Source organism: Brachypodium distachyon, chromosome 2 (assembly GCF_000005505.3).
Source record: "Brachypodium distachyon strain Bd21 chromosome 2, Brachypodium_distachyon_v3.0, whole genome shotgun sequence".
Lineage (NCBI taxonomy): Eukaryota > Viridiplantae > Streptophyta > Magnoliopsida > Poales > Poaceae > Brachypodium > Brachypodium distachyon.
Window position 1 is genome coordinate 172,109 of NC_016132.3, and position 18,581 is coordinate 190,689.

At 46.8% G+C, this 18,581-nt stretch overlaps 4 protein-coding genes across 5 annotated transcripts; all 4 read right to left on the reverse strand.

Moving 5' to 3' along the window:
* Positions 1-7,503: 7,503 nt before the first annotated feature.
* Positions 7,504-11,754, reverse strand: LOC104582981. Its single transcript, XM_014898477.2, has 6 exons — positions 11,608-11,754; positions 9,483-10,588; positions 9,238-9,384; positions 8,976-9,077; positions 8,179-8,890; positions 7,504-8,097 (listed from the first exon to the last, which is right to left on the reverse strand). Exons 1-5 carry the CDS (start codon positions 11,752-11,754, stop codon positions 8,185-8,187), a joined length of 2,208 nt encoding a protein of 735 aa, XP_014753963.1. The 3' UTR covers positions 7,504-8,097; positions 8,179-8,184.
* Positions 11,755-13,754: 2,000 nt separating this feature from the next.
* LOC100827142 lies at positions 13,755-15,157 on the reverse strand. 2 transcript variants are annotated; one of them, XM_024459461.1, is made up of 3 exons: positions 14,341-15,157; positions 14,080-14,192; positions 13,755-13,996 (listed from the first exon to the last, which is right to left on the reverse strand). In XM_024459461.1, the coding sequence occupies exons 1-2, from the start codon at positions 15,136-15,138 to the stop codon at positions 14,088-14,090; spliced, it is 903 nt and encodes a 300-aa protein (XP_024315229.1). In that variant the 5' UTR covers positions 15,139-15,157; the 3' UTR covers positions 13,755-13,996; positions 14,080-14,087. The 2 variants fall into 2 exon arrangements, with proteins under 2 accessions (XP_024315229.1, XP_010232916.2); XM_010234614.3 differs by having other exon boundaries at positions 13,755-14,192.
* Positions 15,158-15,482: 325 nt separating this feature from the next.
* On the reverse strand, positions 15,483-16,596 carry LOC112270892. Its single transcript, XM_024459462.1, has 3 exons — positions 16,118-16,596; positions 15,761-16,023; positions 15,483-15,562 (listed from the first exon to the last, which is right to left on the reverse strand). The coding sequence occupies exons 1-2, from the start codon at positions 16,541-16,543 to the stop codon at positions 15,937-15,939; spliced, it is 513 nt and encodes a 170-aa protein (XP_024315230.1). The 5' UTR covers positions 16,544-16,596; the 3' UTR covers positions 15,483-15,562; positions 15,761-15,936.
* Positions 16,597-16,849: 253 nt separating this feature from the next.
* LOC112268516 lies at positions 16,850-18,349 on the reverse strand (the record flags this gene model as incomplete). Its single annotated transcript, XM_024460184.1, has 1 exon — positions 16,850-18,349. A coding segment is annotated over one exon (1,500 nt), but the record flags the coding sequence as incomplete, so codon positions are not given.
* Positions 18,350-18,581: the final 232 nt, after the last annotated feature.

The window sequence follows — 18,581 nt, forward strand, 5'->3', positions numbered from 1 at the left end:
AATGTCCGTGCTTTGCTACGAGATTAAGAATCTGTGGCTGTGGCTCATATTTTTAAACTTTTGATAAATAAGAAATGTCTAAATATATTATTTTTGAAAAACAACTATCTTGAAAGTCATCAAACCAATCAAGAATAATCAAAAGATGCTGATACATATAAAATAAGTGGCAATTAGATGAATCTTTAACCATTAAAGGATAGTATTGTTGAGTGAACTATCGACCACCAATTCAAATCTTTATAAGTGTAAAGATAATAGACCCCAACTACATGATTTCTCATCACATGCCACCTCGTCAAGTCAGGCATTTTTTTTGAACCCATTTATGTATTCATTTACATTTTTTCATTATTCTATCAGTTGAATCCGAAGTGTTGTATATCTCCTGGTGTTTTACGTCTCCTCCGCTTCCGCCAGCGTCGCCCCCGTTCCAAAGTGAAGGGACGAGGTTGGCTGTGCCCCGGGAGGGCATTGTGGCTGCCGGAGCTTAACACAGTCTCATAAAAACCTCCGTTCTTCATAGTCGTCACCACCCCTAAAATTATCCGAGTTCACAAATGATCACGTCCCACCAACATGTTGACAAAAGTACTATGCATGCTTTCCCTCAAAAAAAAAGTACTATGCATGCGGGGAAAAAAACAGCTACAGAAAATCAAAGAGGTATACACACATACCACTTTAAATCGAAGACTTTGTCATCTCCAATTCTACAATAAAACAGTTTCAGGTTGCAGCCCCAATTTTGAACAAACAAAATTGTGTGGCACTAATGCTGCCAGATCTGGTGACAGCCAAAGGGCGACCAATCATCTTCCATGGTCAAAAAATTACGGTGAGCAAAAAACTCCTTCTCTACAGTACAATAGAATGTTCTGAAAGAGGTCAAGTTCCAGCAGTATACCGTAGCTGATCCTAAATAATTTTACCACCAAGTTATGAACAGTTCGCTCATGAAGCACGTAGGCTGAGATCCTTCAATTGCTGAGGATCCACAGGAGATGGCGCTTTGGTGAGTGAACACTGAGCAGTCGTGGTCTTGGGGAAAGCTATCACATCCCGGATTGAACTTTCGCGAGCCAAAAGCATCACCAACCGGTCCAACCCATAAGCAATTCCTCCTGCCAAAAGATGAGGACGGAGGTGACATTTCTGTTTAACATTCTACTTCTAGTTTAGTAAAAGCAAAACAAAAACAAGAAATACGATACAAGATAACGCACAATAATAAGTATATGCACTAGTCTTTATTCAAGCAGTTTAGATCCAGAAATTATATAATGTTATGGATATAGAAGATTGTTTCACTTCAAGAGACCGAAAACGTAGAAGCAAGATTGCTTCAGAAAGCTGCTCCTGTTTGTGAAACAGCAGTTTAATGAAAAACATAGAAGAAGCATAAAAAAGGAAAGTTCAGCTGCTAGCTCAAATGCACCAAAGAACATAATACATCGAGAGGCGTGTGGTTTAAGACATCATACCATGCGGAGGAGCACCCATGTCGAAACACTCCAAAAGGTAACCAAATTTTTCCTCTGCCTGCATTGCAGATTTGGGTTATGAAGTTTGTCCCCCAGAAAAAGAGCAGCACTAAATATAGCATGTTGGCAGAACGAGCAACGATGGACGTAATGTGGATAAACACCGATGTCTTACAGAGGAGTCCAAGTTCACACATTATAATTCCCTACAGTGTTACACTTCTATAATTTTGCTGACATTATAACAAGCATGCAAAATTTAGCAGCCTAGAACAAACATTTTTTTAATCTTCACATCAATTTTCAGTTTGATTGACATTGCTAAGAGAGTACTTTCAGATCATATGAAGCAGGAAATGGGTTCGTGCAGGGGATCGTCACGTACACGGTGATGGACGACCTCAGGGTGGCGCCCATGTCGTCCATCTCCGGGATCACACTCCTCAACACTTCGGCGTCACGGACATCGAATCGCTCCAGGAGAAGGCCGTGGAACTTGGCTATGCTGAGGTAACCAGATTAAATGCTTGCCTAATACGCGTTCTGATCTAGACTGCAGGCCAGGCATGCCTCACCGGCCGCTTGTTAATTTTTGTCGCCTAGGGTTTGGAGATTCTCAAGGCCTCGTTGCAGTCAAAGACGGTTCTCACTGACGTCTTCCTTGGGAAGAAGCGCAAGGCCTGAAGCATGCACTTCGATCGAACGAATTGGGATCGTCAGTTTAATTGCTTTTGCGTCATGCCGTGGGGCTCTCGATACAGAGCTCGCATATGTGTTTCCTCGTTCAGAGTCTTTAGTTGTTGTCATCCTTGGCAGATGGACTACTCCTTTGATGTGTTCCGTAGTGTTGTCTTCTCTTGGCAAGAAAATGTTGTCTCTTCTGTTAATTTCGCGTCATCTGTGTTGAAGTTTGTCTAGTGTCATGTTTGGTTTACCTTAAATCCGAGCTTCATTATTTTGATTGACGAAAAAGGATTCAGGTCGTGAAACATTCCGTAAAAGGAGAACTAGTAGGCGCGACCACACACATGGTACAACAGTTTTCACTAATAATGTACTGTACGTACGTGGTAAAGCAAATGGGCCATGCCACCACATACGCCAATAAACAAACAAATCACACCGGCGCGTGTTGTATGCGGAGGCCGGCAAGGACGTCGTCGACTTCCTCTTCTCCTTCCTCACGCTGCCGCTCGCCACCATCACCAAGCTGCTCCTCAACGCTAACTCCATGGCCGGCAGCGTTTGCAACCTCTACAGCAGCGTGGAGAAACTCGACGACGCCTACATCTGCCAAAACGACGCCAAGAACGCCCTGCTCGAGCCTGCTGCCGGTGTCTGCGAGCTGCTGAAGCTACCCCGACGAGGCCGGTGGCCAGTTATTCCGCTGTGGCGCCCCCTATGGCCAGTCAAAGTGCTACAACAGTGTCACCAAGGTAAGGGGTACCCCGTGCACGACCTGCAAGACTGCGATGCAGACCCAGATGAATATTCTCGTGGAGCCGGACGACGCTGGAGACGCCGTCCCGGTACCGGCTGCAGGCGCTGGGTTCGTGCAGGGGATCGTGATGTATACTGTCATGGACGATCTCAAGGTTGCGCCCATGTCTAACATCACCGGCATTATTACCCTCCTGAACGCCTTTGGCGTCACGGACATCGGAGTCGCTCCAGGAGAAGACTCTGGAAACTTGGCTACACGCAGGTACCGATCAAAGTTTTGCATGCCATGCATGGATCATCATATCGATCAAAACGTAATTTTGTCTCGTAGAGTTTGTCCGACGAGTTCGTAATAATCCGCTTTGAACATTGCGCTCGAGAGGCGAACTGTGTGGCCCATGAACTGCCTAAGCTAGCTAGATTTTCAGACCAGGGGATTTGGCTCGATGACCCTCCTCCTTGTATTGTCCCCTTTCTGGTCTCTGATGTAACTCTCCTCAATGATCAATAAAGTGCTTGCTTAGTTTAAAAAAAAGGTGCTCACTCCACCGGAAGTTACCAGCATTGTTATTATTTGGTCATGTTCGGTGATCGACTCACGGTTGAATGCCAGATTAAACTCAATATGGTCTCTCGGAAACCCATTCGGTCGTCAGCTTGAGGTTTTTGAGGCAACATATCTACATAATAGCGTCAACAATGGACGTTGGAGTAAGGTCGATAATTTGGTGGGGCACCAAGATTGCTCTCGGTCGTTCCCCGTTGCCAATCAATATGGAGCTTAGCAAGATTGCGTATATTTTCTGAGCGAGCACAACCCGGCCTCGTCAGCATTTGCAAGGGGAGAAAGCCTGAGGATGATTTTTTTGACTTTGGCATGTACAATATCAGAGACCAAACTCTGGCGCCATTGCTAATGGAGATGGCTCCCATGAATAAGGTGGTGGTGTTACATGCCGGTCCATGGTCTTTGAGTTGGTTGTTTTGGCTCTCTATGCAATTCACATTAAACTCCATCTTCGGTAGGGGTTTGATTTTGTTTCTTCTGTAGTTTCTTGTTTGTGAACTTCCTTTAGCGGAAATGATCTGTTGAGAAATAGCAATGCCTACTTGAATATTCTAGATTTGAAGAATTACAAGGAAGAGATATTTGCAAGGAGTCTTCCAGAGAGAATGATAAGTATTTTGTTATGAGAACACTCTAGAAATTTTGTGAGTATTCATGAAGATAACAATATTTACCATGAAAGGTCATAATGCAAACTCCATGCTAAACGAGAATTCTCTAGAACTAAGATACATGTGTATAGTATTCTAGGATAAGAATTTCATGATATAGGGTTTGAATGGTTGCCAATTGACAATAATATAGCGGTGTTGTAATCATCAATGTTAAATAAAGTTGAGTTACCTCACAGCTAAGTGTGATATTCCAAGTAGTGAAGGTGTGCATATATACTCCATCCGTTCCATAATATAAGACGCCCACACATTTTGAGGTCCAACTTTGACCATCAATTAGACTAACAAAATGTGAATTATGTATTATAAAAGTTACACCACTAGATTCATGTATCTGACAGAAGTTTCCGACGGTATAATTTTTATGATACATAACAATATTTACCATGAAAGATCATAGTGCAAACTCCATGCTAAGCGAGAATTCTCTAGAACTAAGATACATGTGTATAGTATTCTAGGATAAGAATTTTATGATATAGGGTTTGAAATTGGCAATAATATAGCCGGAGTATATAGTATTCTAGGATAAGAATTGCCAATTGCCGGCACGGTGGAGGGGGCATCAGGACGGCCGGCAGCGAGAATCGCCGGAGCTGTAGTTGACGGGCTGAGTGACAGTCGATTCGACGAGCAGGTAGATCATGGGATGATGGCTTCCCGGATGGCCGTTGTATCGCGAGTCAGCAAAGATGGTCAACAAGATGAACGGTGAGGGTGGGATTTGCTTTCCACGTGTAAATATCAGTCTCGTGTGCGCACCTCGCCCAAGCCATCGCCTTCGCCTCGCGAGCACTGCGCCATGGCCGTCCTTCTCATGCTACTTGTGCTGCTCGCCGGTTTGTCGGCTAGCAGCGCCAGGAAGCTCGCCGACGACCACACGTGCGGCGGCGCGGGGGGCGTGATCTGCGCCAACCAGACGTGCGGCGGCGGCATGGGCGGCAAGCTGTGCAGCAGGGAGTTCGACATATCAGGCATGTTCCTCGTGTTTGTCTGTGCCATCAACTGCGGCGGAGGGGCGGCTTCGTCCGCAGGGGAGCGCGGCGGCGGCGTCGGGGACGAGCGGCGCGCGAATGCTGACTTGAATCGCAGCCACCGGCGCTGGTGCCCGCCACCTGTTTGACGTCAGGCCCCGCCGCCTAAACCTGAGCACAACGGCCCGAGGTCTCCGTTAGTGCTAAATGTGGTAGTTTGCGTTAATTGAGGAAGAAAAATGAGAGAAGGTAACGTGATTATTGGTATTGGGTTGTGCGTTTCTTTCTTTGACCTGGAAATTGCTCGTGAGCAATCGTGGGACTGGCCGCCGATGGGGGAAAGCTGCAGCGTTGCGCTTTCCGTCCTCCGCCCATGCTTCTCCCAGTTCCATAGCAGTCAAGTGGAGAGATGATGGCTTCTGTTGTCTTGTGCCAATGTTGAGTAGCAACTACTTAGCTTTTTTTAGTGCAATGCCAATACTCGATCAATACAGTATAATTTCTCCACCTTTTTGCCTAGGATATATACAACCTTGGTTATTATTCCGCGAGGATGAGTGATTCATGGTATGAACACAACTTTGTCGCCTTTTGCATTCGAGTCACGCCCTATTGGACGTTCAGGTTCAAGTGGTTGCTACTTGAGCAAACATGTTAAATTCCACATGTTTCTCGCAAGAGCTAGCTTAAGCAGTTTCAAGTAACACAATATTTTCAAGCACTTGAACGCCCCCACTCACCTTCTATTATCCTTTGCTTTACTGTTTTTGGTAAATCACATGTGTCGTCGTATGCTTTTTCAACTATGTTAGAACATCACATATAGTCATGTAGGTTTCCGCCATCCGTCTCCGCGTCAATACATGACATACCTACCAGCTTTTAGATTGTCTCGTAAAAATGTGCATACCCATGTTTTACCATTTATTTATTCATGCTCTAAAATTGTATTTTCTTTTGCGCAGGGGCTTCCAAGGCTTGCGACGGACTGTGGCTCGCTCACTGCCTCGTCAAGACCTGTGAGGTTGACTTTGCCGCCCCGTCCAGTGACTGTTGCGATGCCTTTTTCGCAGTCGTTGGGCGGGGTTCCCACTGCCTCTACTCAGTGAGCACACAGGCTGTGTTCGTCTTCTCTCCTCTCGCCTCTTCGCACAGCCTTACTGACCTGTACGACAGGTGTGGTGGCATGGATGTCCACCTCCGCTTGGACGATGTGTGCTCAGAGGCCGCCCCCCCCCCCCCCCCCCCCGCCTTCTCCTGTAGGCGAGGAGGAGTGTCCCTCCGCACCGCAATCATCGGGTGCAGTCTACTTCGCGATGTGGAGTGGTTGGTGTTTGGTGGTCCTGTTACTTTGTCTCCTTTTGATTTTGGTGCGGGCTTTGAAGGTGTCTTTGAGACGTGACGGGGAGTTGAGGGCACCTCCACCTCTTGAGGCGGCTACCGTATCAAAGATCAGTGTTGAGGATCAGGGCACCATCTGCCGGTGACATTGAGTTGATCAAGCTGGTCAGGAGGTCTCTTGCTGCACATGCCGCGGTTGACCTCGCTCCGCGTTGACACTGCTTGTATCCACATGCTGTTCTATGTTACAAAATATTGACATCGCTTGTATCTGCATGTTGTTCGAATGTCTTATCTTTAGAGCTTTATAAGATTCTTCGGTTCACTAAAATGTTATCAAGTGATTTCTGTTATGTGCGAGAATTACTATTAGTGATCATGCACAAACATTGGCGAGCATAGCATCATATAGATTATGAAAGTCCAAATTAATTCACTAGGCCTGCTAAGCTTCGGGTTTCTCCTTTTATATTTTTGCACAGAAGCACGGAACATGCTTGTAGAGATTTTACGGGCGGCGACCCTAACACCCACTCTTGAGGATCTTTGCACACTACACTACTTGGGATATCAAACTTGTGGGAACTCAACACTTTATTCACTATTTCAATGTTGGTACAACACTCTCTTTAGTGGCTACCCTACACACAACCCTACCATGGTAGCTCACTTCTCTACTTGGTGTGGTGATACACTACTTGTGGTGATTGTGGTACACCTATGAGGTGGGGGCACCCCTATTTATACTTGTACAAGACCGTGTGGTACATCCCACTACAATTCTCTAGAATACTCTACATGTATCCTAGTTCTAGAGAATTCTCACTTATTCTTAAAACTTATCTTAACTATGTCCTTTTATGATAAATTGCCACACTCTTCAAGTAACCTCTCAAGACTTCTAGAATATTCATATCTTCTCATATTCACTGGAAAGCTCTTTGTAAATATCTTCTCCTCTACTAATCCAAGGTATTCTATATAATGCCTCCACACAAGTTTTCCCTCACTCTGAGCACAGGTTCTGTGTTAGGCATCTATACTCAAATTTCCAAGGCCACTTCAAAGGAGAAAATCTAAAGGAAATGGAGAAAATGACAACTTGACTGTAATGACCACAACTATGCAAATGGATCATATTTTAGTCATATATGTGTGCTATCTCAATCTGTGAATTGTATTCACTGAATCCCATTTATATGAGTACATGTGAATTCATATTTCAGTCATATATGGAAATGAGGAGAGCCTAGGTTCGGTTGGGTTTTCAGCAAAAAGGCCATGACCATTATGCTGCTGGTGCCTACGTGGTTGCTGCTAGTGACCGACAAACAGTACCTATTTGTGAACCACAGAATAGTTTAAGTATGTACTGTGCATTTTACTCGAAAATAAAATACATTTTTTAAGAAAAGAATCGAATAGATTAGTGCTATCAAAAGTACTTACTCAGATCCTATATAATGCCTCCACACACTAGAAAATATGCCTTCTTCTACACCACAGTTCAACACAAGAAATCTCACAGATCTACCAATGGCTTTCGAAATTGTACGGGAAAGCAATATATCAAGCACAGATATATCTTCAACTTTTTGAATCAAATCCTCACCCTATAGAAACCGTGTTATTATTTCTTATTAAAATTTTGAAGAAGAAAAATTACAAGTAAAAACAACAAAACATCACCTAACCTTAGTTTAACCAAGAGCACGCTGGATGAACTGCCTTGAAAACTTGAAAACATGCCGGTGGGTAGGTGACCAATGGTCAAAAATATATTTATACTTTCTACTCTTCTCATGTAGGTAATTGTAGACTTTGGACAACAGTTGAAGCTTCTGTGCTCCAAGTCGCCAATTAGCACAATTCCTCCAGCTGTGTAATGGACGGTATCGAGGAGGTTTCCCGGAGAAATTTGCATCTCCCGCTATATAAATATTACAAATGAATGAGGCCCGAACCAAAGGTGGTTTGAGCGCCATAGGATAGCTAATCAATACAAGAAACCTCTGCCACTTCTCTGGATCTCCAAAACAATCATTTATCAACATATGATCCTCTGCTAACTCGTCAAAGTGCGGAAGAAATTGTCCGTCAATCTTAAGACGATTAAGTACAGTTTTGCAGAATGTAGTTAGATCACGATGTCCACTGTCAGCACTCAGCTCACAATCTTCTTCGAAGTCAATCACAAACTCAGTGCCATTCTTGACCTTCATGTTAGCTTCGGACCATTTTCCATCCCAACACCTGCCTGTTTTGAACTTGGCAACAATACAACTGAGGAAACCCAACCCCATCCTCCTACTATCATACGATGGTAGTGCTTGAGAACTCTCACCAAAAACAGCATAATGTTCATGCAAAACAATGCTCTCAACAAAATCCACAAAACATTGGACGCTACATTCCAAGAAAAAAAATGCAATCAATAACGCCAGCATTTTATCACCATATTTATCACTGTAGGCTGTAGTGAAGAAGCTACCTTTTAGTAGGAAGGCCAAGTATTTTTAATACAGCATCCGGGGAATCCACTCCATTCTTTGATAAATAGAAATCAACAGCCTTCTTCAGATCTTCACAAATCCTGTATTTAGGAAAAATAATCACATCAGGTACTAAACACTTTTGACTATATGCAACAGATGTCACTTTAAGTGGCTCCTTGGTACCGGTGCTCAATAGAGATTGCCTAACAATTCTAGATACAGGGTAAGTATGTTCAAGGGATGCAGGTGGCTTATTACCCAGAATAGTTGTCTTCAATCTTCAGGGCCAGTGGTTCATTAAATGAAATGATAAATTCGTATGGCACATAAAACCGTGGCCTCTGTGAAGCAAAGGCTGCCACGACGCCTTCAAAGTAATGATCCGAGCAACCATTGTCTTTAAACCTACAAAAATGAAATGTGTTAGAATAGAACCGCTAGTCTAGAACAACAAAACTCTAATCTATAAAACAAATTCTTCTGGAATAAGTTTAGAAGCTTACTTATCCAAAAAGTTCAAGAAATCAGAAGCATCACCCTTAGGCACACCATCTTGACTTCCAGAAATGTTACCCACTGCCGCTCTTTCATCTTCATCTGGTGTTTCTTTATCTGACTTAACCTGTGCTTCATTTCCAGTAGTTAATATTCCAATTTTTGATTCACAACTTTCAGCAGCTCCATCAGCAGAGTGCACTGCTGCTCTTTCATCTTCATCTGTTGTTTCTTTATCTGACTTAACCTCTGCTTCATTTCCAGGAGTTAATATTCCAATTGTTGATTCAGGACTTTCAGCAGCCCCATCAGCAGAGTGTGCTTGTTGAGGTGACTTCTTCACCCTGCTGTCTTGATCAGGCACCACTACTTCTCCGCCATCACTGTGATGGGAGCCCACTGCGTCTGCCCCTTTTCCAGTAGTTAATATTCCAGTTGTTGATTCAGAACTTTCAGCAGCCACAGAGTGTGCTTGTTGAGGTGATTTCTTCACCGTGCTGTCTTGATGGTGATGGGAGGCCCCTACCTCAGCCCTTTTTCCAGTAGCTTCACTTGGTATAGAACTTCCACCCGCATCATCTGATTGCCTTTGTTGAGATGATTTTTTTCTCTCCTCCCCCTTGTCTTCTTTTGGTTCCTTCTCTTTTCTCAGTTTCTCTATAAGTTCACGATACCATTCCATAGCCTTGTCTTTGTGCGGTTGATGTATGATAGGGAGGAATCGGTCATTGAAGTAAATGATGTTCTCTTCGTGCTCTTCAAATAACATCCAGACAGCTTGATTGATTTGTTGGCGGATGGTCTCATCAACTACATATATGAATAGAGCATCATAGCGTTTGCAAACAACATCTAATCTGTCGCGGCAAAACAGAAGTGCTAGTCCACAGTCATTCAGCTCCTCATGCAAAATCTTAAATCCATAGGAAGTAAACTTCCTTTCCAATAAACTCTTACAGACATTCCTATGATCACCTTTGCCATCGACATAGTAATCCGCCAACTCCCTATGAGAGAAGTCTCTGAGGGCAGCATAACTTTTGTCCTGCGGATCTAGCACCCAGCCGTGAAGCAGAGGCAATCGCAGAAGCTCACACAGCAACCTTGACCCATTCTTGTAATTAAAATTTACTTACATGTACAATATATACGCATGTCTGTATTTTTCAAACATTAAAATGTCATGTAATAAATTTATTCAAACAAGCTGGGCTTGCTGCTAGAGCCTGAGAGACGAAACGTTTTTCAGACTGCATTAATTACTACTCACAAGGCCTTTCGTGTTCACTCCTAGTAGACGATATAGATTCCGGATTAGTATATTAGGAAAGAATAACAGTGAATTAATTAAGCTAACTTATGTTTCGTTCCAGATTATAACAATAGGGATTAACTACATGTAGATTACTTGCTATCTCGTTTTGCGATCAGTACGTGCAACTCTATTCTTAGAATTCGGCCAGTTAATCATGTGTGTACATATAGGGTTGTGAACTTCCTTTAGTGGAAATGATCTGTTGAGAAATAGCAATGCCTGCTTGAATATTCTAGATTTGAAGAATTACAAGGAAGAGATATTTGCAAGGAGTCTTCCAGAGAGAATGATAAGTATTTTGTTACGAGAACACTCTAGAAATTTTGTGAGTATTCATGAAGATAACAATATTTACCATGAAAGGTCATAGTGCAAACTCCATGCTAAGCGAGAATTCTCTAGAACTAAGATACATGTGTATAGTATTCTCATGACATATTTACCATGACAGAAGTTCCAAGTAGTAGGAGGTGATGGCGGCGAGTCTTTTCTCATAAAAGTGTCAGCCTTCGGAACGGTGTAGTTTTGCATTACAGTTTGTTGTATAACAGGGGTTCTGTGATATTTGCTCTGAGTTCCACTATAATAGTTCTAATAAATGGAAAAAATATTTAGATGCAATTTACGAATTGTAGCGTAGTAGGTGGTTCTTGTCATGTGACGTGGAAATCTATTGCAGCTGGCGATCGATGCTTATAATGGCAGGAACGGCAGGTTCAAAATTGGTGGTTCTCGTCAAGTGACGTACTGACGTGGCATCATCATGAAAAAACAAAATCCGATAGCTAGAAATCAATCAAACGACGGTGGTTCTGGACGCAGGTGGCGTTCTTGACGTAGAGCTCGTTGCGGACGAAGCTGGAGTAGACGAAGGAGACGTTGCCGTCGCGGCGGATGGCCTGGCCGTTGGCGAGCAGGCAGTCGCCGGGCGCCACGACGCTGACGGTCCTGGGATCCACGGGCATCAGGGACCGGAAGTTGCCGCACATCAGGTGGATCCCCGAGATGGTGCAATGCCGGCTGCCGCTGCACTGGTTGGAGACTGTCACCGTGTACGCCGACGTCCCGCTGCGGATCCCCCAGGCTCTGCATGATCACGAGGTCCTTTTGCACGTTGCAGTGCCCGCCGCCATGGGCCGGCGCCGCGGGGGGCGGCGGGGGAGCCGGCTGCGCCGCCGCCAAGAGGAGGATGGTCATCGAGGCTGCGAATGCCATGAGCCACGCCATGGAGATGGAGCTAGCGTTCGTCTTCATCGTCGGCGGAGGAGTTCTGAGACTTGCTCGTATGTGCAGAAGCTAGTGGGTTAAGGCGAGCGATGCATCTATGTATACACGTATATACATGCATGTAATTTGGAATTGGTGTGGGTATTTGGAATGATCCGGATTTCTTTTGGCATGACGAGCGCCGGGAATTAAAGAAAGAAATTCTATTTCTTATTCCCATATGTAGCTAGCCCCGGCCAGAGGCCAGAAGTGGATGGAAATTACGCTCTTATCTTAGCTCTTCTTCGTATCTTCTGATCCAACATCCAAGAACCTTTTAAGTCATTAAACTCTTGTTAGACTTAATCTCTTGTAAGTTCGGTTTAGATTCAGGAATCGGCAAAGAAAAAAAAAATCGCTTCACACGTATTCCCTCCGTTTCTAAATAGTTGTTGCTATTTTAGTGCAGCACTAAAACAACGACAAGTATTTAGAAACGGCGGGAGTAGTGTCTAATCAGGACTCTGTGGTCTAGTACACGATACGAGTATATATACACACGGGCACGTAGGTTAAATTAGTTGATGTAACATAAAGAGTAAATCTATAATCTAGCTTCTTCTTCCTGGTAGCTAGATCAGCCCGATCGTTCAAGCTGGCATGGACGCCGCCGACACCGATCACCCTGAAGCTTCTGGTGGACACGAAGGCGAAGCGCGTGCTGTTCGCGGAGGCCGGCAAGGACGCCGTGGACTTCCTCCTGGCCCTCCTCACGCTGCCCGTCGGCACCGTCGCCAAGCTGCTGCCTGACTCCGGCGTGGCCAACATCTACGCCAGCGCCGAGAGCCTGGACCCGGCGTACGTGCAGAGCGCCGCCGTGCACGGCGCGCTGCTGAGAACCAACATGCCCTTGCTGCTGCGTCCCTGCTCGTATACTACTGCCCCGCCACGCCGACAACGCCTTGGTACAGTGCGCCCCATCATCAGCTGGCCGCCGTTGCTGAGAACGGCGCGGTCACGTACTACGGCGCCGGTTACGGCGGCAGCACTAGCTCCGGCGGCGGCGGCGGCGGCGGGATCGTGCGGGGCGCGGTCACGTACACTGTCATGGACGACCTCACCGTCGCGCCCATGTCGAATATCTCTTGCATGGCGCTGATCAGCAAGCTCAACGGGGAAGACAAAGGGCTCGTCGTCGAGGAGAAGTCGGTCCAGATCGGCTACCAAGAGGTACATAAATCTCCACGGACTCTCTGATCTATTGATCGTCCTCCGTGTGTGTGCTGGTAATTCCCTTTGCAACCTGCTGAACTTTGACTTGATTTGTACGTGCAGGGGGTGGAGATTCTCAAGGCTTCGCTGCGATCCAAGACGGTGCTGACCGATGTGTTTTTATCCGGGAGTGGTGACGACGATGATGTGCTCGTCTCCAAGAACAAAAGGGCTCGCAGCGATGACAACAAGGACGACGATTTGGGCGAGGAGAAGACGCACAATAAGATCCCAGATTACTACTTGTGAAACTGGTTTACAAAAATACTGGAGTATGTAAGTTTCTTCGAAGGAATTGAACTGCCGAAACAACATTACAATCCATCATGCATGTTGTGTGATTTTAAGAATTAAGTGAATATAAATAATGCTGCAGTAGTAGCGAGTAATATTTGTTAGTACGTTCCTTTGATGGATGGTGTTAAACTGATGGATCGAGAGGATGCTTCATCCCAAGGGCACGAAACATTGGATGCCGGCAGGCGAGCTGCCTTATTGTACACAGAGAGCTGGTCTAGTAACACTAGCTATCTGGTTCAATTCCACCCAACTATAAGAGCAAATCCAATATTGATGCTTGACAGCTTTGAGGACCAACAGAATATGGGTAGCTGACCGCTGACGGCACCAGGTATCAACAGAAGAACACACACGACCTAAATCGGAGTAGCAATAATTGGTAGATTAAAAGACCAACCAAATCACGCTAGACGAATTGAGGCGTTGTGCCTGCAGATGATCATACAAAAGGGCAAACCTAGTTAAGCCTACTCTTGCAGCTGCAGACATATGCAGAGGAGGAGCAGAGCAACCTGCAGGGTTAATTCAAGGGGTCGTTGCTGCCGCTGCAGGGAGGCTTGTTTGCAAGGAAAACGTCGGTAAGGACGGTCTTGGACTGCAGCGACGCCTTCAGTATCTCCAAACCCTGCAATCGATCGATACATACAAATGCTTAATGGAAGGCGAAGGTAAACAGAGGAGAGGAGTAGCCCCTGAAGCCGAGGTGCTGACTGAAAGAAGAAAGGTCAAATTGACAGTAAGAGCAAGTGTTGACTGACCGATGAGTAACTCACCTCGTTGTAGCCGAGCTGCACGGTCTTCTCCTGGAGCGCGCTCAGGTCCGTGACGCCAAAGCAGCTGACCAGCAGGGTGATCCCGGAGATGGCCGACATGGGCGCCACCTTGAGATCGTCCATCACCGTGTACGTCACGACCCCCCGCACGAACCCTTGGTCATTATTCGCGCCGTCATCGCCGGCCACGAACTGCAGCGCCGTGGTCATCTGGGTGCCGCACGAAGGACACGCCGTGCCGGCAGTGTCCGTCACGTATCCCCGGCAGCTCTTGCAACTCGCAACACCATAGCCGCTGCCGCCGAAGCCGAAACCAGCCGGGGGGGTGCCGAAGGCAGGAGGAGCACCCGAGCTGCAGTTGCTGTTGCACCTGTAGAAGGTCTTCATGGCGGGGAAGGAGGGCGGGCCTGGCAATGGCGAGCCCAGGAGGAGGGAGCTGGCACTAGCGGCAGGAGAGAGCATGGCGGGGCTGAGGAGCTCGTCCTTGTCGGCGCCGGGCTGGAGGTAGTAGGTGTCGTCGAGCTTGTCGACGCTGGCGTAGAGGCTGGCGACGCAGCCGGGCATGGAGTCGTTGCCGAGGAGCTTGATGACAAGGACCCGGAACAACTCCATGCCCGTCTGCGTCAAGGGTGGCAGCCGACGCATGGCCGTGGCGAGTGGCAGGGTGAGGAGGGAGAAGAGGAAGTCGACGACGTCCTTGCTCGCCTCCGCGAACAGGACGCGCTCCGCCTTGGTGTCCACCAGCAGCTTCAGGCTCAGCGCCGCCGTGCTCGTGGACATCGTGGTGGGCGTTGCCATTTTCTCCAAGTAAGCTCTCAGTGTGGTTGTTGGTGGCGGTGACTGAGCCAGAGGAGCCACCATTTAAGCCGGCATGGATGGAGTGGCCATTTTGATTTGACGGGCCGAGAGAGAGCATATGCATCGTATTCTCTTCCCCTAAATCATTTCTCCCAATCAGCCCAATCAGCGTCATGTTCTGCGCCGATATAGGCCCTAGGCACAATATTGGAACTCGAGCTCGGCGGCAGGGGGCGATGGCTCACACGGACACCAGCTGGCTCTCCATGTCGGTGGTGTTGGCAACGAACCTCGTGCACCGCGCGCCGGGTTGTACACGGCTACACGCCCTGCGTTTGTTGTGGCTGTCGACGCTGGTGGAGATCAAAGGGGTTGACATTTGATTATGCAACGCAGTTCAGTAAAATTCACGTCCAGGATTGATCTGATAAAATCAACAGCACGTGACGTCAGAACATCTTTTATATCTAAATAGGAGAACTTCGTTACTTTGTTTTGTCTCTTTCTGTGCATGCACACGCATGCTTTCTTTCCATCGAGCTATTCTCACTAAGTAAAGAATCTATCGTACGATTACATTAAATTTTGAATACTCTTTTGTTGTTACTCAATTTCACTATACCTATGTGAATTAAAACTTTCCGCAACAATGTGCGGAACATCATCTATTCTTCAAAAGATCACGGTCATCCATTCGGCTACTCTTGCAGCTGCAAACATGTACAGAGGAGGAGAAGAGCAACCAACAGCAGCTGCAGGCATATACAGAGTAGTAGCAGAGCAACCAGCAGGGTTAATTCAAGCGTTGCAGGGATGCTTGTTTGCAAGGAAAACGTCGGTGAGGACGGTCTTGGACTGCAGCGACGCCTTCAGTATCTCCAAACCCTGCATTTCATCCACACAGATTGATTCCTAAGAAGAAGGAACATTTATATGACAAATTAACAAGATGAGCAAGTGCTGACTGATGATGACTCACCTCGTTGTAGCCGACCTGCACGGTCTTCTCCTGGAGCACGCTCAGATCCTTGACGCCGCAGGAGGTGAGCAGGGTGACGCTGGAGATGGCCGACATGGGCGTCACCTTGAGGTCGTCCATCACCGTGTACGTCACGATCCCCCGCACGAACCCTTCATTATCCGCGCCCGTGCCGACGGGGAGGGTGAGGATGGACAAGAGGAAGTCGACGGCTTCCTCGCTCGCCTCCGCAAACAGCACCCGCTCCGCCTTGGTGTCCACCAGCAGCTTCATGCTCAACGCCGCCGTGCTCGTGGTCGTGATGGGTGTTGCCATTTTCGACTGACTGAATGACTGGTGTTGGGAGAGTTGTTTGTGAAAGCCATCCTTTAAGCTGGACTGAGTGGCCATTTTGATTGATTCGAGGGAGGTGACCGGAGAGAGCATATGCGTCGTGCATCGATCGGCAGTGGAAAGTTCGGATCTTCTTGGGATCTGCACCGTATTCTCTTCCCTTAAATCATTTCTCTGCTGACGCTGACGCATTTTCTCCCAATCTTCGCTATACTCCGAGTCTCTCATGGGAGCCATCAACATGAATGCCTCAATATCTTTGGTGGTCTGTTCGTCAGCAGCAAACTCGATATTGCAAAACCCGGAATTCCCCAAGCCATAAAGTGCCATGAGCAGCCAAACGAAGGTGATGAGCTCCCCTCCTCGGCCTAGGTGCGCCGCGTGAGTCTCTGGCCTGGACTAACCGGCGGCGTAGGCGAGGAACAATATCCACATGTCCCTAATGTTCTTGAGTGTATCATAACATGGTTGGATCCCGTACTCGTCGTCCGGCCCCAACGCCGAGATCAACCTGTCTGAAGGCAGAGTGACATCGTCAAACTTGCCGGTGACTGGCAACACCTCGGGGTGGACGGCGAGAAGGTACATCATGTAATTGGATAGTTTCCGGCATACCTCCGCTAGCTTCGTTGCCTCCTCCGAGATCTCCCGGCCGTATGACGACGATCTCCTCGTCAGATGCAACTCCGTGAACACATGGAGCCGGACAATCGCATGAGCAAATTCGACCTTGATCTCGACTTTTAGCTTGCTCAACAGTACTTCACCGAGACATGGCCATGACACGGTGCCTCTCCCAGCTGCAGTATGGTGCCGGATCTCACGAACTAAGTCACAAATGAACTGCACGACATTGTCCATCACTTCACTATCCACTTGAGTGTACTTGGTGTCAAGTAACGTGCTCAACCAAAACAACTTTCCCTTTTTGCTACTAGTGCTGCAAACTAAACCCATCATCTTCTCGGCCATCATCTTTATTAGTTGCTTGCATGAGCCTGACAACCTTGGCTGATCACTACTATTGCTGCTGCCCTCAAGCCAGCGAAGCAAGCTGTACCGCCCCATGGAATTTGACCACAGCGGCCTGCTCTCCGTCCATCCAATATTACTGGACAAAAAATACCACGAAACGCGGCCTAGAACATTATTGTAGCCCTTCAGCCGATCCCAAGTCCATGGTGACGTCATCAAAATAAACACCGCGCAAATGTCCAGAAAAATCCCCCCCACGAATAAAACATAGGTGATTGCAACATCGGCTCTACTGTATCGCCCCTGCTGTTTGTTGCTGCTGCTTGCAAGGAAGAAGAGCACAAGAGCAATAACAGTGGATACCTGAGAGATGCATCGAAATATAGTTCCGCTTCTTGTCCGGAGAACCATAGCCTTAGTGTAGAGATCACCATACATTATGCCAAGTTCGACCTCCAATAACTTGCGCATCTCGAGCTTACTGTATCGCCCTTGACACGCATTGAAATGCATTCTTTTAGATATTGGTCCCGTCTGAAAGATGGTGCTTCCTGCAAACACATGTCGGACATAAAGCGCTGAAAGCAAAGCACAACGAACAATGCCTGAGTAGCCACTGTAGTCAGGATATGGTCGAACTTCAAACTCCTCTAAATCCCCAATGGAATTCCTCATGTTCTCTAGGCCCCCGTACATCAGAGCTATCGTTCTCTCCACATACTTAATTATGCCGGAGACAAATAGAAAGATGCCAGGGGCAAGGAGGTGCATGTTATGCTCCCCTATAGACCTCCAGAAGACATACAAGGCTAGGGCAACTTGCACCACCAAATTCAGCAAATGCCTCAACCATAAGTTGTTATCCTCGATGGAAAAAGCTGTAATAGTGTCTTGCCCACCAAGGTGGATGAGAAGGAAGGGTGCCCAAAAGAAAGCCAGCAGATGAGTCCCTCCTAATGAATCCTCATGCCGTGAGAGGAAACCAAGTGCCTAAACTGCTACCAAATCTGCCCCCAAGTAGGCTGACCAAATGGAAACCCTCAAGAATATGTTGGTGCTATTGTTTGACACGAAAAATACTCTTCGGAATAAAAATATTTCTCTTGCACGCCAGGGGAATAAAGCAATGCGGGCGTGCCAGTGTACTAAGTACACA

Excerpts from the sequence above, each read along its gene's own strand:
- LOC112270892 (XM_024459462.1), bottom strand. The coding sequence starts at position 16,543 with ATGCTCTCTCCGGTCACCTCCCTCGAATCAATCAAAATGGCCACTCAG. Across the intron at positions 16,024-16,117 it reads TGCAGGTCGGCTACAACGAG|GGTTTGGAGATACTGAAGGC; the intron begins GTGAGTCATCAT and ends GATGAAATGCAG.
- LOC104582981 (XM_014898477.2), bottom strand. The coding sequence starts at position 11,754 with ATGCCCGTGGATCCCAGGACCGTCAGCGTCGTGGCGCCCGGCGACTGC. Across the intron at positions 10,589-11,607 it reads ACGTCAAGAACGCCACCTGC|AATGGGTCAAGGTTGCTGTG; the intron begins GTCCAGAACCAC and ends TTTAATTACAAG. Across the intron at positions 9,385-9,482 it reads TTCTTGAACTTTTTGGATAA|GTTTAAAGACAATGGTTGCT; the intron begins GTAAGCTTCTAA and ends TCATTTTTGTAG.
- LOC100827142 (XM_024459461.1), bottom strand. The coding sequence starts at position 15,138 with ATGGCAACGCCCACCACGATGTCCACGAGCACGGCGGCGCTGAGCCTG. Across the intron at positions 14,193-14,340 it reads TGCAGCTCGGCTACAACGAG|GGTTTGGAGATACTGAAGGC; the intron begins GTGAGTTACTCA and ends GATCGATTGCAG.